The 26,413-nt window shown below is 58.6% G+C and overlaps 5 protein-coding genes across 5 annotated transcripts; 4 read left to right on the forward strand and 1 right to left on the reverse strand.

Annotated features, from left to right (window-relative positions):
• Nucleotides 1-64: 64 nt before the first annotated feature.
• BJ171DRAFT_440350 (SNF2 family N-terminal domain-containing protein) lies at nucleotides 65-5,720 on the forward strand. The gene is made up of 7 exons (XM_053108052.1): nucleotides 65-416; nucleotides 570-738; nucleotides 914-2,526; nucleotides 2,745-3,073; nucleotides 3,180-3,623; nucleotides 3,733-4,770; nucleotides 4,983-5,720. Exons 1-7 carry the CDS (start codon nucleotides 330-332, stop codon nucleotides 5,542-5,544), a joined length of 4,242 nt encoding a protein of 1,413 aa, XP_052968355.1. The 5' UTR covers nucleotides 65-329; the 3' UTR covers nucleotides 5,545-5,720.
• Nucleotides 5,721-6,300: 580 nt separating this feature from the next.
• On the forward strand, nucleotides 6,301-8,969 carry BJ171DRAFT_558213 (P-loop containing nucleoside triphosphate hydrolase protein; the record flags this gene model as incomplete). Its single annotated transcript, XM_053113139.1, has 5 exons — nucleotides 6,301-6,431; nucleotides 6,546-6,745; nucleotides 6,923-8,112; nucleotides 8,408-8,773; nucleotides 8,907-8,969. The coding sequence occupies 5 exons, from the start codon at nucleotides 6,301-6,303 to the stop codon at nucleotides 8,967-8,969; spliced, it is 1,950 nt and encodes a 649-aa protein (XP_052968356.1).
• A 4,809-nt stretch (nucleotides 8,970-13,778) lies between these two features.
• On the forward strand, nucleotides 13,779-15,575 carry BJ171DRAFT_497158 (uncharacterized protein). The gene is made up of 8 exons (XM_053110256.1): nucleotides 13,779-13,801; nucleotides 13,940-13,992; nucleotides 14,062-14,127; nucleotides 14,291-14,402; nucleotides 14,513-14,630; nucleotides 14,794-14,873; nucleotides 15,049-15,247; nucleotides 15,341-15,575. The coding sequence occupies exons 3-8, from the start codon at nucleotides 14,116-14,118 to the stop codon at nucleotides 15,468-15,470; spliced, it is 651 nt and encodes a 216-aa protein (XP_052968357.1). The 5' UTR covers nucleotides 13,779-13,801; nucleotides 13,940-13,992; nucleotides 14,062-14,115; the 3' UTR covers nucleotides 15,471-15,575.
• Nucleotides 15,576-17,007: 1,432 nt separating this feature from the next.
• On the forward strand, nucleotides 17,008-20,759 carry BJ171DRAFT_421986 (calponin domain-containing protein; the record flags this gene model as incomplete). Its single annotated transcript, XM_053107519.1, has 10 exons — nucleotides 17,008-17,116; nucleotides 17,563-17,696; nucleotides 17,995-18,217; nucleotides 18,346-18,764; nucleotides 18,938-19,110; nucleotides 19,244-19,283; nucleotides 19,453-19,816; nucleotides 20,036-20,284; nucleotides 20,395-20,501; nucleotides 20,703-20,759. The coding sequence occupies 10 exons, from the start codon at nucleotides 17,008-17,010 to the stop codon at nucleotides 20,757-20,759; spliced, it is 1,875 nt and encodes a 624-aa protein (XP_052968358.1).
• A 767-nt stretch (nucleotides 20,760-21,526) lies between these two features.
• BJ171DRAFT_579788 (uncharacterized protein) lies at nucleotides 21,527-26,086 on the reverse strand (the record flags this gene model as incomplete). Its single annotated transcript, XM_053113990.1, has 6 exons — nucleotides 21,527-23,062; nucleotides 23,194-23,659; nucleotides 23,796-23,975; nucleotides 24,094-24,464; nucleotides 24,632-25,012; nucleotides 25,217-26,086. The coding sequence occupies 6 exons, from the start codon at nucleotides 26,084-26,086 to the stop codon at nucleotides 21,527-21,529; spliced, it is 3,804 nt and encodes a 1,267-aa protein (XP_052968359.1).
• Nucleotides 26,087-26,413: the final 327 nt, after the last annotated feature.

Raw genomic sequence — 26,413 nt, forward strand, 5'->3', positions numbered from 1 at the left:
AGCTCGTCGCCGCCGCCGCTTTTCTCTCCTCCCCGGTCCTTTGCCGACCACCCACCAGCCGTGTCGCCGATCATCCTGCTGATCAACTGCACGCAGAGCCTCCCGGCCGAGCTCGGCGCCTCCTGCATCCCCGCTCTAGATCCCGATCTGCGTATCCGCGTCCCGTCGTACCTGTTTCTCGGTCCGCCGTCGCCGCCGTCCCCTGCTGCCTGCCTTCGTTGGCCGTGCAGTCGACCCCCATCGCCCGCCAGCGCCCTTGTCCCAACCGATCGCTCGCTTCCCGAGCATCGACTGTATTCCCAGCGACTGTCCAGCTCGAAGCGCCCGCCATGCAATCACATCCGCAGCAGACTGTCCCGGCCGATCCGCTCGCTCCTCTGGGCGTTTCGCAGGAGTACATCCGGTCCATCATCGTTGTCAGTATTTCCAACCAGATCCCGGGAATCATCCTGCTTGCTTGCTTGCTTGCTCTTGACTCGCCAGGGCGCCCGCTATCGCACACCCACATGGATACAGCACCGCCCGACTCTCCTCACTGACGCTTTCGTGCCCATCTTGGTCTGGATCAGGCTGCGCAAAAGATGAAGGATCAGGGTGCCACCGAACAGGCCAACCCCGAGTTCGCCAATCTCCTCAACATCCTTCGCTACTACCAGAAGGCATCCAAGACCGTCAAGGCCCAATACACGCAGCAGCGGCTGCCTCAGACACACCCATCCGCCAGCGTCCCTGCGCCAGGTTCGTCCCGGCTTGCTCCGAGTTGGGGAGCACAGCATCTGCACAGCATCTGCACCAGCTGTGTGGCTAATTCCAGACCGCAGATCCAGCTGAACCTGCTGCCTGGATCCCTACGCTTGTGCGCATCTGACATTGGCCATCGTTTCTCCGCCGGTGCTTGACTGTGGTCGCCCAGATCAAGCCGATCAGCTCAAGAATCAGATCAATGCATTCCGGCACCTGGCTGCAAACCAAGTCCCTCCAGAGCACCTCAAAAATGCCGTCATGTATCCCGACTCCTCCGACCCCTCGGCTGAAGCAGCTCCCAATGCAGCAATCACCCGCAGGATTGTCGAAACTGCCTATCACCAGCCCACAACTGCCCTCCAGGGCCCCCTGGCTCCCGGGCTTGCGCTGTCCGAAACAGCAGTAGCCGGCTCCTCGCTCCCGTCGACCCTGCCTCTGTCCATCAAGCAACGAGCCCTTGTCCCTCCAGTGGTCCCAATCGGCATCGACTATCTCGAGCTCCAGCATGAGCGCGAGGCTCGAATCCGGGGGCGGGTGCAGAACCGCATTCGCGAGCTCGAGTCGCTGCCATCGAATCTATCCAACGAAGCAATCGCTTCGCTCGAGTCGGTGGACCCTCACACCAGCCTCAAGCTGAAAGCCCTTATTGAACTCAAGGCGCTCAAGCTCCTCGATAAACAGCGCGAGGTTCGAGAAAAGCTCGTCCAAGGTATGGTGCGAGGCACCACCCTGACGACCTCGGTCGATCGCTCGGCATATCGTCGCATGAAGAAGCAGACTCTGCGCGAGGCCCGACAAACCGAGAAGCAGGAGCGTCAGCAGCGACTCGAGCGCGAAAAGAAGGAGCGCGAGGACCAAAGCCGCGCCCTCTATGTGATGATGGGCCATGGCCGCGAGATGCTCGAATTCCATCAGCAGCAGCAGAAAAAGCTCGGCCGCCTCGGTGTCCTCGTCGGCAAGCTGCACGTCAACATCGAGAAGGAGGAGCAGAAGCGGATCCAACGGGTTTCGCAGGAGCGTCTCAAGGCCCTCAAGGAAGACAACGAAGAGAAATATCTCGAGCTGCTCGATCGCGAGAAGAACGAGCGCATTTCGTACCTGCTCACCCAGACCAACGGATATCTCGACAGCCTGACCCAAGCCGTCCGGAGCCAGCAGGAGGCCATCACCAACGAATCCGTCCCGGACATGGACGATGGCGAGCTCGACGACTCGTCCAAGATGGATTACTACAAGACCGCCCACAGAATCGACGAGATCGTCACGGCCCAACCCACCATCCTTGTCGGTGGCAAGCTGAAGGAGTACCAGCTCAAGGGTCTGCAGTGGATGATTTCGCTGTACAACAACCGTCTCAATGGCATCCTCGCCGACGAGATGGGTCTCGGCAAAACCATCCAGACCATCTCGCTCATCACCTATCTCATCGAGAAGAAGAAGCAGAACGGGCCCTTCCTCGTCATCGTCCCGCTCTCAACCATCACCAACTGGAACCTCGAGTTTGAAAAGTGGGCGCCGAGTGTCGGCAAGATCTGCTTCAAAGGCGGTCCTCAGGAGCGGAAGCGTCTGGCAATGGAAGTGCGCGCTGGCAACTTCAACGTGCTCCTGACGACCTACGAGTACATCATCCGCGACCGCATCATTCTCTCCAAGATTAAGTGGGTGCACATGATCATCGATGAGGGCCACCGCATGAAAAACACCAGCAGCCGACTCTCTGTCACTTTGATGCAATACTATGTTTCACGATATCGCTTGATCTTGACGGGAACGCCGCTACAGGTATGACCCTGTCGCCGTGGACTTGCCCGATGGCGGCGTGTCGTGCGGCTCTGGATTGTTGGAATGGCTGATCGGTTTGGAGTCCAGCGTTCGGAATTGGATCAGATGGTTATTTCCCTCGGTCAGACGGGAACGCGATGCAGTGCAGTTGTCGTTGTCGTGCTGTCTGAGCAGCAGCCGCGCAGTGAATGCTAAACCGTGCCTCTTCTCCGCTCCAGAACAACCTTCCCGAGCTCTGGGCCCTTCTCAACTTTGTCCTCCCAAAGATCTTTAACTCGGTCAAGACCTTTGACGAGTGGTTCAACTCGCCGTTCTCGACCGCGGCCGGCTCTGGACAGGACAAGATCGAGCTCAACGAAGAAGAACAGCTTCTCATCATCCGCCGCCTGCACAAGGTGTTGCGCCCCTTCCTGCTCAGACGACTCAAGAAGGACGTCGAGTCCGAGCTGCCGGATAAGGTCGAGAATGTCATCAAATGCAAGCTGAGTGCGCTTCAGTCGCGGCTGTATGAGCAGGTCCGCTCGCGTAAAACGCTCTATACGGAACCGTAAGTTTTGGGACCTGACCGTGCTCACGTCAGGCTGATTTCTGGTGGCATGGGAAATCCGGCGCTGTCCCCTTCACAGTGACTCATCGTCGCCAATCGTCCACAGCTCCTCCAAAGTGAGCGGCGGAACCCGCGCTCTCAACAACATCGTGATGCAGTTCCGCAAGATCTGCAACCACCCGTATGTCTTTCCGGAAGTCGAAGAGCTCATGAATCCATCGCAGTACACCGACAACAACATCTGGCGAGTCTCTGGCAAATTTGAGCTGCTGGATCGCATCCTGCCCAAGTACAAGCGCACCGGCCATCGCGTCCTGATCTTTTTCCAGATGACCGCCATCATGAACATCATGGAGGATTTCCTCAACTTCCGTGGCTGGAAGTATATGCGCCTCGACGGCAGCATTAAAGCCGACGACCGCAGCGATCTGCTCAAAAAGTTCAATGCCCCGGACAGCGAGTACTTTATTTTCCTGCTCAGCACCCGCGCCGGTGGTCTGGGTCTGAACTTGCAGACTGCCGACACGGTCGTTATCTTTGACTCGGACTGGTAGGTATCAGGCCGTTGGTGCACTCCTGTCGCCTCTTTCCCGCCACTCTCCCGCTCACATGGCACCTTCCCTCCTTTCGTTTCTGCTCCGCATCGCGTTGATCCCCAGGAACCCTCATCAGGATCTCCAAGCCCAGGATCGTGCCCACCGAATTGGCCAGACCAAGGAGGTCCGCATTCTCCGACTCATTACCTCCAAGTCCATCGAGGAAAACATTCTGGCTCGTGCCCAATACAAGCTTGATCTCGACGGCAAGGTTATCCAGGCCGGCAAGTTTGACAACAAAACCTCCGAAAATGAGCGCGAAGAGCTGCTTCGGTCTCTCTTTGGCGGCGACGAAGACGAGGACGACAAGGACGAGACCGACGAGGCCGACATTGGCGACGACGAGCTCAACGAAATCATTGCTCGCTCGCCAGACGAGGTAGAGCTCTTCAAGAAGATGGATGAGGAACGTGAGATCAATGCCCGGCGCGACTGGGCAGAGGCCGGAAGAAGCGGCCCACCTCCACCCCGATTGATGCCGGACGAGGAGCTGCCCGCAGTCTACCTGATGGACCCCACCGACCTGACTGAAAAGGAAGCCGAGATGGTTGGACGGGGCGCCCGTGCTCGCAAGGAAGTTCGCTACGACGACGGTTTGAACGAGGAGCAGTGGCTCAACGCCATCGATGCCGGCGAGGACGTCGAGGAGCTGATCCAGAAGAAGGAGGATGCCCGCCGACGGCGAGAAGAAAAGAAGCGCCGAGAGGACGACGACGGAGACGATACCGCGGATCCCGCCGACGCTGCCGATGCCGCAGATGCCGCGGACGACTCCTCGGTCGCCGAAACCAAAACACCCAAGCGGTCGCGCCACAAGGGCCGCAAGTCTGTTGTTGTTGACGAGGAGCTTGACGAGACGCCAACGGACTCGCCCCGCAGTGCAGGCCGCCGAAAGGGAGGCAGCAGCCATTCAAAGAGCCGCTCAGCGCTCTTTGACGAGGTCGAAGAGAGCACACCCAAGCGCAAGAAGCGAAAGAAGGATATCACGGGCATCGACTATGACGAAGTCGATCCAATCCCGGCCAACAAGCGCAAGGCCATGACGGCGCTATTTATGAGGTGCTATGAGGCCGTCGAAGGCTGTGAATATGAGCTGGATGGGTAAGTGTCGTCGTCGGAGGCAGTGCGTTGTTTGAGGCGGTATCTTGCCACTTTCACGTCGCCAATGCTCGGCGTGGAAGCATCAAGCCCTGCGAATCCTTTGGCACACGTCAAGCTTCCGAACCTCTGACTCGTATTCTGACTCTGACTCGTATCCTGACTCTGACTCGTATCCTGATTCGGACGATGTCTCTTCTCTCTCCTCCGCGCAGCTACGGCACGGTGCAGCGCTCGGCGCTTTTCCTGGAGCTGCCCTCGCGATCCCACTATCCCGACTATTACAAGATCATCTCTCAGCCGATTGCCATGGACATCATCAAAGCGCGCATCCACTCTACTTACTACAAGCTTCCGCACGACTTTGTTGATGACTTCAAGCTCATGTTCAACAATGCCAGAACGTACAACCAAGAGGGCAGCCAGGTGTATACCGACGCCTCAGAGATGGAAGCGGTCTTTGACTCCACCTATGCCGCGCAGGTATCCGCTGGCATCCTCGATGTTCCGGACGTTCCCAGCCAAGACACCGCCACTGCCCCCAGCATCGACGACGACGGTGACGAGAGCGAGGGAGTCGCTCCCAGCCGAAGCAGCAAAAAGTCGTCCAAGCACCGACGAAGCTCGCAGGAGCCCTCCGCCAACAGGGCGTCGGATCTACCAAAGTTCAAGATCCGGGCGGTCACCAGGGACCACGACAGCACACCCCACTCAAAGCGAAAGCGCGCGAGCGACGACGACGATGACGAGGACGATGACGGCGAGATCTATGAGTGATTGTGTCTGGAGCACGGTGCATCGGCAAGCACATATTCTTGCTCCGTCATCGGTTGTGAGACTCGCAACCACGATTCCGTCCATCAACCCCTCTGTTTTTTGTTTTAAATCTGATGGGCAATGCTGCTATGCATCCACCAATCGGCAGCGCAATACACCAGATACAGAGAACCAGAGCCGGTCGGCTTGGGCGCAGGTGGTGTGTGTCGCATGGGTTGGGGAGTCTCTGGCTGACCGGCTGGCGCGAGGCGATTTTTCGTTTCCAGCACCATGGTGCAAAGTCGTCTCCCTTCGGCTTTGGCGGCCCTCTGCCTCGCATCTCCTCGGCCGGCCCAAGGCTGCCCACCACCCGAAATCGACCAGCCCCGTCCTGGACACTCCCTGGCTGTCCCTCCCCGCCAGATCTCTTGCTCGGACAGCCTTCAGCCGGTCGCCTTTTGTTCCTCGCATTGGGTCGGTGCCTCGAACTTCATAGTTCCGTCAGATAACGGCCGCTCTCTGCCCGATCTGCAAAGTCTGTCCGAACCAGCTCATCTGCGCTTCGCTCCCACCGGTTCTTTGGACTGCACTCTCATCTGGCCAAAAGCCTGCTCAGGCGCTGCTCATACACCGCTGCAGCCCTGTCTGATCCAGGCGGCCGACTCGGCAAAGGACTCGGCTCCCCCATCGTATATGTATCAGCGGTACTGATTTGATTTGCCGCCGCAGCTCACCCATCCACCGATTCCAGATTGCGGCTGCTGGGCGATCGTCGTCATGAGCGTCGCTCGAACTCCAGTCTCAACTGCCTCGATCCCTAGCAACGCAGCTCGGCCTCCGCAAAGCACTCAAGCTGCTGTTCCGATCCACCCCTTCTTCCTGAAGGCCACACCCAGCTCGTCGGGCTCGTCATATGCCCGACCCAGTCTTGCGCAAAACTCGGCGTCTGCCAGCTCACGGCCGAACAGCGATGTCCCTCGATTGGCAAGCGCACCCGGGCTCCACCAGAGTTTCGCTTCCAGCCACGACCAGCATCCGTCGCAGCCGACCACCTTTCATCCATACGATCCCGAGGCCATCAAAACATGGATCTACCCGACCAACAAGAGCATTCGCGACTACCAGCTCAACATCGTCAGCAAAGCCCTCTTCGTCAATACGCTGGTGGCGCTCCCGACCGGTCTGGGCAAGACCTTCATTGCTGCCGTCGTGATGTACAACTGTGAGTGTGATCGCAGCGGGTGTCTGTCTCCTTCTCGGTCATGCCGGCGCTGCAGTGGTCGGTTTGTGATGTTGCGTTTGTGAACCGATCGACTCTATCGAATTTGGGCTAATCGCTCCATCCCGACCGAGACAACTAACGACTATGCCGACTGCCCATGAAAACAATCTGCCGCAGTCTATCTCTGGTTCCCGAAAGGCAAGATTATCTTCATGGCCCCTACGAAGCCCCTCGTCAACCAGCAGATCGAGGCCTGCTACACAATTGTCGGACTCCCGCGAGACGACACCGATGTTCTCACCGGCGTCATCGCTCCTGAGCTGCGGCGAGAGCGATGGAAATCCAAGAGAGTCTTCTTCCTGACTCCGAACGTCATGCAGAACGACCTCAATCGCGGCACCTGCGCAGCCGAAGACGTTACTCTGCTCGTTGTCGACGAAGCCCATCGAGCTACAGGCAACTACGCGTACTGCGAGGTCGTTCGGGATTTGCAGAGCCGGAACCCCAAGTTTCGGGTTCTGGCCCTTACTGCCACGCCGGGCGGCGAGGCTCGTGCAGTACAGGAGGTCGTCAAGAACCTGATGATCTCCCGCATCGAGATCCGCACCGAAGAGTCCCTGGACATCAAGAACTACACCCACGTGCGCACGCTTGAGCCCATGGTCATCGAGCCATCCGAGAGTATCCAGGGCATTGCCAATGACTTCAGCGGCATCGCCCAGAAGTATCTCAAAAACCTGATCCATGCAAAGGTTTTCTACAAATCGGATCCCTCCGTGGTCTCGCGCTTCGAGCTCATGCAGGCCCGAGACCGCTTCCGCGCCGACAACCGCGCTGGCGGAGATATGACGCCTGGAAAGGCCTCGGCCATCGAAGGCATGTTCGGCGTTGCCATGTCGCTGTGCGGCTCCTTCAACCTGCTGATGAACCACGGCATCAAGGTCTTCCACTCGCGGCTGACAGAGTACATTTCCGAGGCCGAAAGCTCAGGCAATCGCGTCTCCAGGGCACGCAGAGAAATCATCAACAACCCAGTCTTTCGCTCGCTAATGGATCGCGTCGGCGCAGCACTCGATGCCGAAGGGTTTGTCAGCCATCCGAAACTCGACCGGCTTATCGACGTGGTCGTTAAACACTTTTCCGACCACGCTGCACACGTCCAAAAGAATCCGCAGATCTCTGCGGCCGAGGCCCAAACCAGGGTCATGATTTTTTCGCAGTACCGCGAGAGTGTCGAAGAGATCTCAGCGGCACTCAAGCTGCACGAACCAATGGTCCGGTGCATGTCCTTTGTTGGGCAAAGTGCCATGAAGGGCAAGAGCAAGGGGAAGGAGAGAAAGGGCTACACCCAAAAGGAACAGCTCGAGGTAATTTCGGATGGTCGATGCTCTTTAGCTTTGTGTTTGCTACGGAGATATTGGGTCTCAGAGACTAAGTTGTCTCATTGATCTGGGATATCGGTCTGGCACCGGCTGTGCTAGATCAGCATTGGCAACGCTCGTCCGTCTTCCTTGTGATGTGGAGGTGGTTTGTCGAGGTCTCCTCGACACTCATCAAGACGCTTCCTCTAAAGGCCCTTCGCCGCCAACTCGAGCGCCCCACCCTCCCGCTGCTCTGTGTAGCTACTCGATGGCACGCTAACTCCAGAAACACCACATACAGGTTATATCCAAGTTCCAGGCCGGGCAGTACAACGTCCTTGTGGCCACCTGCATTGGCGAAGAAGGCTTGGACATTGGAGACGTGGATCTGATTGTGTGCTTTGATGTGCAATCGTCCCCCATTCGCATGCTCCAGCGAATGGGCCGAACGGGGCGAAAGCGCGACGGCCGAATCGTGGTGCTCATGTCCGAAGGCCACGAGCAAAATGCCTTCAAGCTCTCGCAGAACAAGTACAAGGCCATGCAGAAGCTCATCACCGATGGCCAGGGAAAGAAGCTCGAAATGTATCCTGAGCAGCACTGCCGCATGCTACCGATTGGCACGCGACCCATATGCATCAAGAAGGAGCTCGAGATTCCTCCGATGGTCGTCGAGCCTGGAGGAACATCGCGTCGGTCCAAGCGCCGGTCAGCCGGACCTCAGGGCCCTGAAGGACCTTTTCTGTCTGTCGAGCAAGAGCAAGAGCTGTTGGCTATGCCGGGCTACTGCCCTGATGGAGAGGCTATGGAGATCCCCCTCAATCGATACATCCATCGGCACGCTCGCCTGCTTCCTTCGATAGGGGTTCTGGGTCGCTCTAAGCGGACAGTGCAGTTCACCAAGCTCATCAGTCTGATGCAAAATCTTGTCAAGGACGAAAGGGACGGCAAGCCCGACAACTACAAAACACTGATGCAGAGAGCGCTCAATCTAAGCGACATCTCTCTATGCACCAATGACACCAGCAGCCGAAGCCGGACAGGACTTGGCCAACAGACCGCCAAGACCCCGACCAAGTCCAAGAGAGCTTCGACAAGCAGTCTCCAGCCCAAAGTGCCGATCGTGGCCGATACCGAAGATGAGAGCGAAGTCGAAGTCGACAGCGTCATTCGCCCCCCGCCTGCTGTTCATCGGAGCTTGGATCTTATCAACCTCAGCGATTCTGGCAGCGAAAACGATGGCGATCCGTATTTGTCGTGGTCATCTCCTCTCCACCCCTCTCACCGCTCACCCGAGCTTGCCAAAACCTCAAACAACAAGTACTCTGGTCCTGATCTGGGCGTCGATGTTACTTCTCCGTCCGCCCGTCCGATTGCCTCGTCGAGTCGACGCCACAGCGGCTCGCCGTTTCGACCTGTCTCCAAGGGTATCTCTCGTCGAAACGGCCGGGATCTGAGAACGCCAAGTCGTTCAGGCGCATCAAAGCCGCCCGCGCCTATGTTGATTGGTTCAACTTCCGAAAGCGAGCCAGATCTCGATCGCACTACCGACTCGAAAATGCATCGAGGAGCCGAAATGAAGATACCCCTGCAAGCCAATTGCGAATCACTTGATCTAATGGATGAGGATTCTGGGGATCCATTCGGCGATATCGACTGTGTGCCAGAGGGCGATGCGCGATCGTTTGTGTCTCTGTCAGAGAGCATCGCTCTCGAAGCTGAAGATGGTCCGCAGATGATGATGGAATCGGTCGATCTCGTCGACTACACCTCGGATGGGGTTGAGGGCGAAGCTTCCGACAATGTCTTTGACGAAATCCTCAGCGATGACGGGATCATGGCAGAAGCGCAAGTGGACTCAATCGATGCGGCTGACGCGCAGGACCCTGTCGATGAATGGACTGCGGTTGACTACGACGTCTCTTGGAGCGGCGATGATCTCATGGAGGCTATGGATTGCAAAGTTGCAGCGGAACTGGATGGCTTCGATTGTGCCGAATATGCCGATGACATGGAGATGATCAGGGCCGCAGAAGCTGCAGAGGCCGCGGAAGCTGCAGAGGCCGCAGAAGCCATGGGCCTCACTGATGGGACACATGTCACCTGTACCGTTGATACGGCTGAGAATGGCAAAGGCTGCCAAACCGAAGACCGTATTCAACCGGTCGAGCCCGACAGCTCGCACCGAACACATCGCCACGTTGATACACATAACTGCGTCGACTCCAACGACTGCAACGATAATCGCCGCCAAACGGTCCCAGCTCTCTCGACCAGCGTCGGATCAGAGCAGTGTGTTGAGTCCATCGACATTCTCTCTGTTGATCAACTCGAGAACGAATCGGATGGCCTTCTTCGACCTTCCTCGACGAATCACTCAGACTCTCTGCCAAAACAGGTTGATGATGCCCCGGGAAGCCCAATTGTTCCGGAAACGCCCCGACGCAGAGACGACCGTAGTCTTTTGCGTGCTTTGGACAGGTCTCGCAAGACAAAGGAGAAGCAAATCGCGTACACATCCCGTTCCGTGTGGAGTGCAAGCGACTACTGTTTCCAGTCTCCACCTGGCCGTCGGTTCATGGACTCAATCAGCGAGGCCGAAACTGGATCCGATCGCGATATTGAAGACTGGCAACATAGCGAGTCTCTCAGTTCCGTCGAGACTGAGCGAGCCGCAGACGTAGCCTTGGTCTCTGAGCCGAGGCGGTCTGACGGCGTCAGAGCCGACATAGATGCTGCAGCGAAACCAAGGGCAGACGGCGAGGCTTCTCCGACCACCGAGAACATTTACGAGTCACTCCTTCGAGGGCTTGAGGCGGAATCGTTCACAGTCACACTTGATACCAGCAGCCTTCCGGTTGAGCCTATTCCCATTGCCGTGTCTCCAGCTCGAACCAACCAGAGCTCGTCACTCGGACGGATCCCACCAGACTCGGCCGAGGTCGATTTGGGGCTGTGCTCGCTGAGCGAATGGCGGCCCCGCAATTCGACTCCTGTGCGGACCCGCAACTCGACCTCGTCGCTTTCATCGACGCTGATGATGCACAACGAGAATACCGACACGCTTCCCGCCGATCCCGTTGCACCGGACACCTTCAGGCTCCCACTCCCCGTCATACCACCCTCTGAACGAGCAACACATTCGAAGACCGGTGTTGATCGCCAGGCCAGTGCTGGTTTCGACCAAGTGTCTCCATCACAGAGCCAGGGGCCCGTGCTTGTTCGCCGAAAGAAGGGAAAGGTGGTTATAGACAGCCCGTCGACCAGCCAGATCCCGCGGGCCAGCGTCTCGGCAGCCGGAATTCCACGCTTCATCGATATCGACGCAGTTACAAGCATCGCCCACGCTTCGACCTCGACGAGTGCTCCTCGAAAGCGACTCCACCAGACAGTCGTGAGCGATGGTGACAGCGACAGCGAACGGGCGCGCAAGCAGAGAAGCGCATCCCCCGAACATCCCAGCAACGCCGATCAGTTGCAAACAAAGACCAAGCGCACACCGCTGAACGAGCGAATGGCCCGCTATCAGCGGTCGAAGCGAAAGGCGCCCAAAGCACGCAACAGCCCTGTCCTTGACAGTCGACGCCGGTCGCCCACCGCCGACCCGGACCTGTGTCCCAGGGCTCCCAAACCTGTCCGCCGCAGCAAATCAAGCAAGTTCAGCGAGTCAAAAAAGTACTTGCTCTCGCAAGCAGAGGCGGACGAATCTGGGTCGTCGGACGAGAGCGGCTCGGACTTGGACCAAGATTTGGGAGGCTTTGTGGTTGCCGACGACGAAACCGAGGCCAGCTCCGGTGACGATGATCAAAGAGCGTGTGGATCCAAGGGTCCGCTTCGGGACTCGGCCAGCGACCGCAGAGGACGAGTTTCGAATCCAAGCGATATTGCCTTCTATCACCGGTCTCTCCTCAGCCCCACCCGCGGCGGATTGGGGCGGATCAATTACGGCGGCTTCTTGATCAAGGAGCGCCCGCTTCGCCGCACCGCGCACCAGCAAGATGTCTACAGCCAACCCCATCAAGATGACGACCACGAAATCGATAGCAGCGGCAGCATCGACGATTTTGTCGTTAGCGACGACAATCTGCAGGAAAACACCGAGGAGGATGATCAATCGCTCGCAGGTCCGATGGACGACATCGAAGACTCCACATTTGACACTGCCGAAGTTCCGACGCAGATCGCCGGTCCAGACGAAACCATCCCGGGCGTCTTCAACACTGCCGCCGCCGTTGTGGACAGGGCACAAGTCTATCCTTGGCTTGCGAGTGCCAGTGGCGGTCTTTCGGTCCCTGCCAACCCCGAATGTCGCGCTCTCTCCGCGAATGCCGGCGCTGCCTCGGTTTGTCTCAAGCCGTCAATCAACGCACATGGATCCAATCCCACCGTCAGCCCGCCCGTTCCAACCAAGCGAGACGAGGGTGTCGACGACGAGAACGACTACTCTGCGCTCCTATGCGATGTCGACGATGACTGGGACGACGATCTCCGAGATTTGGGATTTGTAGCCAACAGCGACGGCAGCGCCATCTACATGTCCGAGCGTCACGAGGACGGGGCAGGCGGCAAGAACACCGAAATCCGCGAGTGGAATCACCATAACGCCAAGAGTATCGAGCAGCCAAGCAGCGTTAGAGCTTTCAACAACCAAAGCCATACGCCTGCCAACAACAGCCTGGCTCCTCAACTTACTCATAGGCCGAGTTCCCTATGGGTTCGGCCAGCGCTCCCAGTCCCTGCCACCAGCAGTTTCAATGCCACACAAGGCGCATCCAGTGTCATGACAAAGACCATGTCCATTCCCACCGGGACAGTTGCACCGACAGCATCGTTAGCGACCGTTTCGACACCCGCGGCAGTAGCCGCATCGTTACCAAGGACACTGCCAGCTTCGGCAGCGGCGACCGTAATCGCCTCAACACCTGATTTTTCAACGGCGCCTGTACGAACATTGACAGGATCGGCAGTCGGATCATCGAGCAACCTCCGGCATCCGGAATCAAGGGCAACGAGCATGGTAGGATCGGCAATGGCATCCTTGCGTCCGACAACCGCTCAAAATGCATCGACTGCACCTCCGGCTGCTACCAAACAGATATCGGCAGGCATCCATCCCTCCAACAATATATCCGCGCGGCGCAAACCTTGGGAAGCCAGGCCCACCGAGCCTCAGCGCCCCAACCCCACTCCATCCCAAAAGCCATGGGAAACCGGGCGGACGGTTTCGACGACACAGACATACGCGAGCTCAGGGGTTGCCCGAAAGCCGTGGGAGCAAACGGCAGCACCCAGCGTTGCTGCGAGGCCCGAGCCACCTCGCCTCAAGCCCTGGGAGGCTGTGCCGCAGCCGAGCCAAGTGTTGCCCAGCTCGACCTCGGTTCAGTGGCAGCCAGAGTTTGGACTGGGTGTCAATGAGCTTCTGGAAGGCATCGACTTTGACGATGACTTTCTTAGCCTGGACGAGATCGGTGTAGCCGATACGCCTGTCACCGAGCAACCCCGCCAACCCTCTACGAGCTACAGCGAGAGCAGGTCCATCGCCAATGTGATCGGCACAAGCCGGCCGGATCTCAGCCATCAAGCGGCGCCAAAGCCAGTTGTGCAGCCGCTCCCGGTCACCCAAGCAGAACGAGCAAGCCCAGGTCGAATCGAAACACCTGTGGCTCTGTCGGGTTCGCAGAACAGAAAGGAGCAGGTATTGCACAAAAGTGGGAGAGATTGATACTGGCGCCGGTGCTGGTGTTGATGCTGGTGCTGATGCTTCCTGCGAGTTCGAGGAAAGAGCTGTCACGGCGAGCTGAACAGCCAAAACGTCGATGAAACGCAACGACAGTCTATCACTTTGGAGCTTGGACAGTGATTTCGATCCACCCAACTCTGATCGGGGTGAGGATCTCGTCTGGCACGCGCGGTCTGAGGGCAGTCCCTGATTTCATCTTGGTTTGCGATCTGTAGGTTGAACAGCCATCGTCAAGCGTCAATTTCACGATCTTGGCAGACTCGAGGGAAATGAAATCCACGGTGAGTTGGACTGGACTCGACTGAGAGTGGGAGTGGGCTGAGAGTGGGTGGGATGGATAGGAGTCCATGTACCAATCCGGTCGCGGGGCTGAGAGCCATTCGCACAAGAACGACTTGCTTGCGGAGCTCCGATCCTCACCCTGTCCTTCCCACTTGGCGACAGATATGCTCGGTCCTCAGGGGCCGGTACAAAATGCAGGTGGACGTCCGTCAGCTCGCGTTCGGCGACTACATCATCAGCAACCGCATGATTGTCATCCGCAAGGGGCAAAGCGGTAAGGGCAAAGCCATTGGCTCGAGCTCTGCATGTGCGATTGTTTGGGACAGCTCGTCCGCCTCGAATGCTGATCATGAGCGACGGTGCACCATGTCTGTGATTTGGCAGAGATGATGCTCGGCGATCAGAAAAAGCGACTGCTGGAGCAAATGGCGAGGCTGAAGGAGATTTGTTCTCGACCGGTTCTGATCATCGAGAGCCACAAGAATCTGGAGACTGAGAGCATGTAAGTGTGCGTGATGCAAGGCGGCTGCTGCTAGGTCCTGTTCGTCCTGACTCTGCAAGAATCCACTGGATGGCCCAGGGCCGCGCCAAGAGCAACGAAGCTCAAGGCCATTAATGCACAGCGTGGACTAACACCTGTAATTCGATGGCGGAAATAACTCTAGGGCCAAAATCAGCCAATATGAAGGTATTCTGACGTCGCTGACCCGACAGGGGACAACAATTATGTTTAGCGATTCGATAGGTACGTCTGGCCGGACTTTGGGCGGCCGGCTTCAGGATAGATTGATTCTACCCGATATGCACTATGGTCCGCCCGCGACATGGCCAAAGTGGCCGTGACTGAAGATGCGCCCTGCGACTGACGATGCACCTTGTGATCGATATTGGCACTTGCGCCTCTTGGGCCGGGCCCGCAGAACAAACGGCTGGATATCTGTATCGTCTGTCCGAGGCCGAGAACAAGGCGCACGACCTCACGACGCTCCTGCCGCCGACGCTGCCGGACAAGAAGAATCACGCCATCCAGTTCCTGCTCTCGATGGCAGGTGTCAACGACATGGCGGCCATCTCGATGGTGGCGTCGCGATTGGGTTCCCTGCAGGAACTAGTCAACAGGTGAGTTAGCGATAGAGTCGCGTGCATGCATGGAATGTCAAATGCATCAGGGAGAGTGTCGAATGTGACTAACAACGTTTATGTCTGCTGCAGCGCACCCGAGGTGCTGGTTCAGCACATTCCTGGCCTCGACCTCGAGGCTGCTCGAAGCATATTCGAATATGCCCGGAGAGAAGCCGACCCTGCGGATCTCGTGAAGGCGACCGCCTCCGAAGCGCCGTAGCATCCGGTTGCCGGGACAGCCCTGGCTCTGGCGTCGTTGGTGCGGGCATGGCGACGCCGATCAGTTTTGGAACACGCATCCAATCGCATCCAATCGCATCCTGAAGGCCAGTGCCAAGACCGCCTTGGCGCTTTCATGGCCTTGCGAGGGTGGCTGTGCTTGCGGCGAGAGGCGAGGGCGACGGCGAGGAGCAGCGAGGAGCAGCGAGGGCAGCGCCGAGATACCGCAGGGGTGGATGCGAGTCTCCATGCTGCGCACCGCCCGGCCAATGGGCGCCCGCCGTCCACGGCCTTCGATCGCCTCTGTTGGGGATATATGACGGGCGGCTGTCTGGAGGACATGCCCTTCGTCTCCATCGCCCCGGCTGCCCGTCTGGCATATCCATCGCTCGATCGGGCACATTAATTGCTCCGTCTGTCAGCTCCCTGGCATATTAATTACTCGCCTGCCTGTCTTATCGCTGTCGGTCCAAGTTCATCCTTTTCCTGGTCTACCACTGTCAACTCTTGCGAACCGCCATCACTTTCTCCTCGGCCACAACCGCAACCGCAACCGCAACCGCAACCGCAACCGCAACCGCAACCGCAACTGCCTCCCGCTTGTCCCTTCCTGCTCCCCGCCATCCACGCATCTGCCCGCCATGAACGACCCTGAACGAGACGACTCTGAGTGGGACGCCGTTGACGACAAGTACTCGACCAACGCCTCTGTCGACATCACTGCCCGATCCGCTCCGTATGTCCACTATGCCAACGCCGTCCCCGCCGTCGGCCAGAAGAGCAGTGTCGTTGGCAAGCCGATTCCGGCGCTGCCCTCGCAGAAGACCCTGGGCCCCCAGCCGTACATGACCGGTGCGTCACTCCCGCCCCAGTTCAACCCATTTGCCCCGGCTGCCCAGGCGGCCCAGGCGACTCCGGCTCCTGCCTTTGGCGCTGCTCCCCAGGCTTCGCCTTCCCAGTCCACTCCTCAGCCGGCTCCTGCTTCTGCCTTCAGTGCCGCCGCCCCCGTCCACTCGATCCCTTCGGCGTATCAGACCAAGGCCCAGCCCGTCCTGCCGACCCGTCCCAGTCCTGCAAAGCCCCCCAAGGCCTCGCCCGTCAGCCCCTCGCCGCCCACGTTTGTGCCGCGGCCGCTGACCGACTCGTACCAGTCGCCGGCATCCACTCCATCGCAGCCTGCCCAGCCTGCCCAGCCTGTCCCGGTCTCGTACTCGATCCCCGAGGCCTACCGCTCGGCTGCCCCAGTCCCCCCGACCCCTGTCGCCGCTGCCGCTGCTCCCGTCGCTGCTCCCCCGCCGGCCGTCCGGCCCCTCGTTGTTCCCGAGCGTCCCAGTCCACAGGGCCGGCCCTTGGTTTCGCCCCTGGTTTCGCCCTCGGCTGGATCGAACCCGGCCAAGCCACCCCTGCCGGCCTCCATCTCCGCGCGCCTGGGCGATTTCGAGGCTCCCGCGGCCTCCACCAGCCCCACCTTCGTTCCCAACCGTCTGCAAAAACTCACGCCTTTCTTCCCAACCGCCGTCGAGGAATCCAGCTCCAGCATGGTTTCGATCAACGCCCAGGCTCTCGCCGCCCGGTTCCCGCACTTTAGTGCCTCCGAGATCTCGGCCTTCCACCAGCAATTCTCCAACTTTGACAAGGATGGTCAAGGTACGTCCGTTCCCCGTCCGTTCCCCGTCCGTTCCCCCTCCCTCTCTCGCCATCGCGCTCGTTCATGAGAAGGAGACTTCTGATCGGCAGCCGACTCTCCTGTGGTGGCTGTGCTCCAGCTCTTTCGATGAGCATCATCTCTTGGCGACCAGATGCGCGTTCCGGTGCAATCCAGTGCTGCTCGGCGTTTGGCCGCTCAAGCCTGCTCCTGCCGACGCGCTTTGAATGATTCGGATTTAGCGCATTCTGCAGCCCCGTGGATTGTATGCGCTAACGACCTCCTCTTTTGATGCCTCTATGCGCGTCCCATCGCATCGCCTGCCCATGGCTACGCGTTTCAATCGATCCCTGGACACTGCCATCCCCTCGACCTCACCAACCCCACACGGCTGTCCCTCTCCCAACGTGCATGCCGCCCATCGCGGCAATCCGGGACGCGGCTGCAGGTGCCATTCACCAGCGCGATCTGTCAACAGTCGCCACAAAGACCGGTGAGAGCTTCCAGGCCGTCTGCGACAAGCTTGCCAACCTCAAGCTCACCACCGCTGAGGGTCTCGTCTCCTTCGAGGGACTGCTCACGGTCAGTAATTTGCTCTTCGATCATCCCGGGACGCGCCAAGAATGGCTGAGGCCGCATGCTCTTCGCAGCTCTCTCCACCCGCGTGATTGAAGCACGACATCGCATTGCGTGCTGGATATCCGCGGACAGCCTAAACAGCCTCGCACTCGTGTCGTATGCGCGAATCGACGCTGACCCGAGCCGATATCCCAGGAGTGTCGCGCAGACTCTTGGACGCCCGCTCCCTATGTGGCACACGGCGGGCTTGCTCGCATGTCATCTAACATAGTATCCTCCTCCTCCTCCCGTCAACTACCAGGCCGTGTCTTCCCTTCGCGATGCCAGAGGCGTGGGTGCTGCTCATGAGAACAAGACCAAGATCACCCTGCACGGCCACTCTGAAAACACGACCCACACCATCAACGAGGACGAGAAGGAGTCGTTCGTCAACCATATCAACTCCCAGCTCTCGGGCGACAAGGATCTCAAGAGCCGTCTGCCCTTCGATCCCAAGACCATGCAGATCTTTGGCGAGTGCAAAGGTGGGTTCCCCATGGGTTGTTCCTGTCGGGGTCTATGCATTGAGTGGCTTTGGACATGCTGAGCACCCGCAGTCCGCCATACAGCGACTCGCACCTGCATGCTCATTCGACTGTCCCCCGTCTCTCAGACGGCCTTGTTCTGGCCAAGCTCATCAACGATGCCGTCCCCAACACCATCGATGAGCGAGTCTTGAACTTGGGCGGCACCAAGAAGCTGAGTACTTTCCAGATGACCGAAAACAACAACCTCGTCGTCAACTCGGCCAAGGCCATCGGCTGCAGCGTCGTCAACATCGGCGCCTCGGATCTCCAGGAGGGCCGCGAGCACCTGATCTTGGGTCTCATCTGGCAGATCATCAAGATCGGCCTCAGCAACATGATCGATATCAAGATCCACCCTGAGCTCTTCCGTCTGCTGGAGGAGGGCGAGTCCATGGAAGACTTTTTGAAGCTGCCTGCCGAGCAAATCCTGCTCCGCTGGGTCAACTATCACCTCAAGAATGCCGGTTGGCCCAAGCGTGTCAAGAACTTTGGCAATGACGTCAAGGTAGGCTGCCGAGCTCTGTCGCGGATGCCATCATGACACACGTGTGGCAGCCGCCACAATCCACTCGTGTGCTGCCCTCATCAAACAAGTCCTGGCTGATCAACGGCTTGGTGCTTGCTTGGGTATGCTTGATCTCGGCTGAACCGGGTTTCCTCATTCCGTCACCAATCCAGGATGCCGAAGCCTACACCGTCTTGCTCAACCAACTGAGCCCCGAGCTCTGCTCACGCGCCCCGCTCCAGCAGTCTGATCTCCTGGAGCGTGCCGAGATGGTTCTTGCCAACGCTGACAAGCTTGGCTGCCGCAAGTACCTCACCCCGAAAACCCTCGTTGGCGGCAACCAAAAGTATGTCACGACTGCCTGTCTTTCTATTTCCTTTGTTGAAGTGCCCCCGCCTCACCGGCTACCACCGAGAGGCTTCCCAAGTGCTCGCTTGCCACTCACTCTGTGCCACGCTGCAACTTTGTTCATGACGCAGGCTCAACTTTGCCTTCACTGCGTATCTCTTCAACACCCATGTGAGTATCTGCGGTCGCCTGTGGTTGGGCCCGGAATCTTGCCTCTTGAAACTCGCGGCCCCTTCGTTGCGCCATTATCTTGCATGATTTTGCTTCCGATCATTCCTATCTCGAAGGGAGCGTCAGCCATCCTGGCATGCTGGCTAACAACCCTGCATTCCTGATTTAGCCCGGACTCGCCCCTCTCACCGACGCCGAAATGGGTGCCCTCGACGAGTGGCTCTTTGGCTCCGAGGGCGACCGCGAGGCCCGTGCCTTTGCTCTCTGGCTCAACTCGCTCGGTGTCGAGCCCTTCGTCAACAACCTCTTTGACGATCTCCAGGATGGCCTTATTCTCCTCCAGGCCATCGACAAGGTGCAACCCGGCATTGTGGACTGGAAAAAGACCAACCGCACCCCGTATCCCGTCACCAGCAAGTTCAAGAAGGTCGAGAACACCAACTATGTCGTCGTTCTCGGCAAGGCCCTGAAATTCTCGCTGGTCGGCATCCAGGGCAGCGACATCACCGACGGCAACAAGAAACTCACTCTTGGTATGCTGCCTTGCTGCCTGCCGACATCTGGCATCAGTGTGCATGATGAGTCGACATCTACATTCTGCCCTTGCCTGTGGCAGAGGGCCTGCATGTGCACAAGGATAGTCCGGAGCCAAATACACCCACTCGCGCTCTCCGGTTTGCTGACAGCTTTCCCTCGCATCCCGAACCACCACTGCTCGTTGCCCTCCGTGTCCCCCTGCTCCGTAACAATAGGATTTGTGTGGCAGCTCATGCGCCAGCACGTTGTCGAGACCCTCAAGTCGCTGTCCAAGGACGGCAAGGACATCACCGACGCTGATATGATCAACTGGGCCAATGCCACCGTCAAGCGAAGCGGAAAGTCGTCGAGCATGTCCCAGTTCAAGGACCCTGAGCTGCGCAACGGCATCTTCTTCCTGGACCTGCTCAATGCCATCAAGAAGGGCATTGTCAACTACGACCTCGTCACTCGAGGCGTCACCGGTAAGCCCGATGCTGTGTCCCTGCGCGAGCGAAGCGGCCGGTAACTCGTCCAGCGTCTTCATCAACTCACTCTGCGTGATCCCGCTGTGCATCACCCCACCCAACACCAGATGACGAGGCCAAGCTCAACGCCAAGTATGCGATCTCGATCGCCCGCAAGCTAGGTGCCACCATCTTTGTCCTGCCCGAGGATATCGTTGAAGTCAAGCCAAAGATGGTAAGACAGCGCCTCTCGCAGCCTGACTTGACTCGAGCCGTTTCCGCGCTTGCCGATTGTACGAGCGATTCAAGTGCCGCTGCGAGCACACCGGCTGCTGGCGGTGGGGGGCACAGCTGACGGCTCCTGCAGCAGGACCCATCTGGACATGCCTCTGATCCAATCATTCATTTTTGTCTTTGTCTCTGTCGCCAAACTCAGATCCTCACTTTTGTTGGCACACTGATGGCTCTCGATCGCGCCGGCGTCCACCAGTAAAGCAAGTCGTCCCAAGCCTTTCTCTCTCTCTCTCTCTCTCTCTCTCTCTCTCTCTCTCTCTCTCTTTTTGGCTTCGGCCCGACTTTCCATCATCCGCCTTTCCCTCCCGCCACTTTTCTTTCAAAGTAAATATACTCTCTTCCACTACTTGAATCAGTCGAGCGCATCGTTTGCGTGTTGGGTGCTGGGCAAGCGATGCGGGAGCGTGTGCCGACTCCGCGAGCTCAATCACCATCCTGCATCGCTTGGCTTTAGCGCTGTCCCCCCACATTGGATCGAACAGTAGTGTCCCAGCAGCGATCGACAAGTCAGCAATCTGATCTCTCCGCCAAGCGACTCCCCAAGTGGTCGTTTATTCTCAATTTGCCTGTTGGACGCAGGCCATTCTATCCACACGAGCAATTTGGCGCTTTGAAAAGGGGGTGCCCTCGATTCGGTCTGAATAAACGAGAGCGATAACTGCGACACAAGAGCGGAGGGCCACCCAACGGCCCTGCATTGAAGATATGGGCCGCAAGACCAAGAACGGGCCCCCAGCGCGATACGAAAAAGAGGATGAGAGGCGGGAATGAGGAGAGCAAGAAAGCGGATAGGAGAGCAAGACGGATGTCGAGGACAAGTGAATAACAACGCAAAAAACTGCAGACGAGGCAGCACTCGATGATAGTAGTATGACCGCCATGGGGCAAGCGGCACACCGAACAAACAGCCCCACACACACCCCTTGGTCCTCCGGCTTGAAGCCATCGACGCCCGAGCCAAAGCGCCTACTGCTTCATCTCGCGCCGCTTGACGAGCTGGACATCCATCCACACCCGCCCGTCATCGCGGTCTTGGCCTTCCTCGCGCTCGATCTTGAAGCGGCAGAGGCGCAGCAGACACTCCAGTCCGTCGCCCTTGAGGAAGCGTGACTCGCACTCGGTCTTGAGCGCTTCGAGGTCGTGGTTGTAGACCTTGCAAAGCAGCATAATGTCCTCGTACTTGGTGGTCTCGAGCACGGGCAGGGGGAGGCCCTCGGCATCGGCAAAGAAAAAGTCCTTGAGGATCGAGATCGACCAGCTGATGATGGAGATCTGTCGTCTGTTCAGCACCTTGCGGTCCTTCTCAATCTGGCCAAACAGCGGCGGCACCAGCAGGTGCTCAAAGATCGACAAGGTCTCGTCCCAGGTCCGGCGGATCACATCCTGGGCCATGGCGGCCGAGAGACCCGAGCACAGCGTCGCCAGGTTCTTGTTGAGATAGTCCGTGAGCGGCGACAGCGCCGCATCGGCCTCCGAGGTCGTGATCACCTGGTCGATGGAGATGCCGGTGCCGGTCACGTTGGAGTACTGCTTTTTCTCGGTCAGGGACGACATGAAGGTCTTGGCGGGAATGGCGGCCGCCTCGTGGTCCTTGATGGCCTTGGTGAGGACCTGCCGCACGTACGGCGTGATGCGAGCAGTGAGGACCCGCACCACATCATCGCGGGTTCGCACCAGCCGTTCGCGGCTCTTGCGGAACCAAAAGTCAACGTCCTCGTCCTCGCCCTCGAGCGTGACCCGGATCAGCACGCGGCCCTGCGGCTCGAGCTCGACGTACACGTCGTGGGTCTGGTGGTCAGCCAGCTGCTTGCGCAGCGTGCTGCTGCGATCCAGCGAGACCGTGGACTTGCCGATGATCTCGTCGACCGTCAAAAAGTTCTCGCTCACGACCATGACCTCGAGCACTTGCGTCGGCGGCAGCATCACTTGGAAGGCCTCGTCCCAGCCCGGGTTCAGGGTGTCGTTGATCGTGCGCGTTCGGCACAGCTCGCAGTCGACGCCCACCAAGATCTTCTCGTTCGAGCCCGAGGCCTTGTTCTGCTTCTCGCCGTTGGCAACGATGGCCTTGCCGTGCTCATCAAAGAGCACGGCCGTCTTCGAGAGCGGCGGAGGGTACTGCGCCGCTGGCCCGCCACTGTTCTCGAGCTGGAAACTGAGGCGCTGATGGTTCGCGAGCGAGTGGCGGTTGTGCGAGTTGGAAATGACTTCGTCGATGATGGTGCTTGGCACCCTGGTGCCATCGGGGACACGGATGACGAGGTACGGGTTGGAGAAGCCGTTCTTGTTGCAGGGCCGCAGGTTCTCGGCGTAGGACACCTGGATGTAGAAGGCGCCCATGAGCGTGTCACCGATGTTGCGGTTCGGGTGAATCTTGCCGCGCTCGGCAAAGACACTCTGGCGGTGGCTCTTGAGCGTTTGGGTCAGGTCCGGTACGCAGATCAGCTCGTACATGTCTTCGAGCTTGGCAAGGGCGTACTCAATGTTGCAGAGCTTGACACACGACTGGTTTCACGAACACATGTGCGGCGTGCGTCAAGTCGAATGGGGCGGAAGCAACAGAGCCGAGGGGTCAGTTTGATGCAAGTGAAACGTGCGCCAGGCTGCTGATGAACACTCCACTCGAGGCGCCGTACCTCGTTTGCGATATCTTTGGGACCCACTATCTTGCCCAGGAACTGCGAGGCAAAGCCCTTTTGGTCGGCCTTGATCTCGCCAAGCACAACAGCATCGCAGTACTGCTCGATGGCGTCGTGGACGGTCCTGGCAAAGCTCTGGAAGAACAGAGAGCGCTGCTCGATGTTGGTCCACTCCAGGTCGTTGATGAACTCGAGTTCCTGATACATGGCGCTGAAGAGATCGGTGACACTGAAGGAGTGGGTCATGGGCTTGGGGACGGGCACTTCCGAGTTGAGGCTGTCGTTGGACGAGTTGATGCTCAGGCTCACAGGCGGCTGCTGAATGGGCTCGAATGTGTCGGACTTGACCGAGTTGGAGACCCACTCCTGGGTGCGCTCGTTAAGGTTCAGCAACCAACGATGGACAAAAGGCGCAAACCAGCGCTCGATATCAAAGGAGGCATTTTTGGAGAGCTTCTTCAGCCTGTGAGGCACACGGCAGGCAGATGAAGGGCTTGTCAGTCGTGTGCACGCCGACACTACCGGTGAATCCACAGCAAAGTAAAGCCTCCGAGCCCACAGCTCGACGAACGCCTTGGCTGCACGGCAAGTCCACTCACTTGGGCGCCAGCGCGACAAACCGCACGTCCATGGCTTTGAGCCGCTTGTACAGGGCAAAGACACTCTTGGCGGCGTGCTGGACGCTGTTGTCGCTCTCAATTTCCTCGACGTGGCTCTCGAGCGTCAGCATAAAGAACTTGAGGTAGGTTTCGGCAGTAAGACGGACGATATCCAGCTCCCTGACCGGTTCCGATACGATGCGATACGATGAGTTTGGTCATTTCATGCTGAGGACAAATGCAAGCGCTATGGCGCCTGTCCACACAGGAGATGCAAGCCCTCCGAGCGTGCCTGTACCTGTGGAAGGGCTTGGTAAAGTATCGCGCATCAGCCTCGATCTCCTCCGAGAGCATTTCAGCCAGCTTGGTGATGCTTTCGACGACAGAGTGAATGTCGCTTTCATCAAACGGCCGCGTCAGCTCCTCCATCTTGTGATATCGGGCGATGGCGGCCTCGGTCATGATGCCGCGGAGCTCATCGCGGAAGGACTCGGGTAGCCCAGGGTGCAGCTCCCGATAGATTGCGTTTTTGTGGATCATCCGGAGCATCAGGATGGTGGTCTCGAGGGCGCCGCGGGGCTGGTTCTTGGGATAAAACTCCTTGTACTTTGTTATTTGGGTGAGGTAATACGAGTGCATGTCCTCCAAGAGCTGCTCGAGATCGGGCCTCTATCGAAAGCGTGGATATGAAGAACGTGCGAGATCAGCCGAGGGTTGGCTATCCAAACGACAGGTACGTCAAGCGGATTTGGAAGTTCACCATGTAATCGATAGCAGAAGACCGCGTTCTCAGCCACAAAAAAAAACATGGGATGGGCGATTGCATCGGCACCTACGTCGGAGGGCGTGAGCCAGGCCTCTTTGCGCTTCATGCTATCGTAGAGGGTCTCGTAGGCGTGCAGGAGCGCACTTGTGGGGATCTCGTAACTCTTGTACCGAAGGAACAGGAGCTCAAGATAGGCAATGACCTGGAAGGCCTCGCCCACGGCCCACTGACGGCCCATCGTGGTCAGGAGCGCCCGGCTTTCGTCGGTGAGGAGCTCGATTGTCGCCTCTGTGATTTGGTGGTTCGCCTGGAGGGTCTGCATGTCCAAGATCAATGCATTTCGGAGCAGGATCTTGTAGAGCGACTTGTACCGCACCTTGCACGCCACCAGCTGCGACTGAAGATAGAGAGTTGGATCTCCAGAGACGATGGTGGTGATGTTCTCGATGCTCTGCGATGGCGATGGCGATGGCGATGGCGATGGCGATGGCGATGGCGATGGCGATGGCGATGGCAATGTGATTGAGAACAGGAGACGTTAGGCACAATCGATCAACGAGTACAGGGGGGGAGCAGATTGGGAACTAGCAATCTCCAAGACTGGAGCCCAGCTATGCCTGCAAACAGCGACGCGGACACACCATCGACGGCATACCTCCTGCTCGGCAAGGTTGCATTCCAAAAACACCTCGCCGCCAATGTACTTGTCCTTGTCCTTTTTGAAGTTTCGGGAGTGCAGCGGGAACCACTTTGAGACAAAGCCATCCTTGGCACAGGCCGTGATGAGCTCGAGCATCGAGAGCTTGACCTGACCCAGGAAATAGTCCTTCTTCTTGTCCCAGACCTGGACCACGATCTTGGAGGTCAGGTCCTTGGCGGTGACGGTCAGGTGCTCGTTCCAGACAGGGCTGACGGTGGACTTTTGCACATCCGTCTGGAAGGTCTCGCGGCCCTTCTGCGGCTTCTTGAGGTCGTTGGAGGACGAGTCGCCATCGGGCAGATGGCCATAGGAGATGATGCAATATGGGTCGCGCGTCTTGCCCGCCTTGGCAATGAGGCTCCTGCCCTCGAGAACCTTGAAGACCAGGCTGATGGAGATTTGGCGGTCGCGGGCCGAGGAGGGTTTCTTGGCCTCGATGAATCTGGATTTCAAGAAATCGCACAGGACGGCCTGCAAAGGACGATTGACCGAGTGCGACCAGGCCTTGAGGCCGTCGACCGAGATAAAGTCCTCGGGCAGGGGCGACGGCGACTGGTCAGCCTCTAGGATCGACGACAGGGCCCGGATAAAGTCCGGGACGATGATGGACTCGTCGACGACCGACGACGGGAAGGCAGTGGTATCGGCGGCAGTGGGATCGGCAACGGCACCGAGTTTGGGCGAAAGCGGGTTGGACGCGGGGTCGGCGACGGCGGGGACCTGGAAGAAGCCATTCTTGTCCCGCTGGATGGTGTTGGTATTGGCGCTGGAGCCGGCGGCGGGACTGCTGGTTGCCCTGGGCAGAGAGTCGGAGGCGGCCGACATGACGATGGGGCAGCAGGCCAGAAGGACGGGAGGTGCCCTGGATGAGAAAGAGGGCGAGCGCAGGAAACACGGGCCAGCCAAGACGGGCAAGCGGCTGGCGGCGAGGCGCGAGCGAGACGAGATCCGGGCGAGACGCGGGCGAGGCGGCGGCGAGGCGAGGGCGAGGGCGGCGGTGCGAGACCAGGGCAGCCACACACACACACACGGCGACGGCGACAGCCCATTGGCCGGATGGCGCGGGAAGTTGCCAAATATGGCATCCTGTGCGCGTGCGGCTGAACGGCATGCAGTGTCTGTGGGCGGGGTGAACTGCCGGTGCCTGGCGGT

Source organism: Polychytrium aggregatum (assembly GCF_025602895.1).
Source record: "Polychytrium aggregatum strain JEL109 chromosome Unknown BJ171scaffold_11, whole genome shotgun sequence".
NCBI lineage: Eukaryota > Fungi > Chytridiomycota > Chytridiomycetes > Polychytriales > Polychytrium > Polychytrium aggregatum.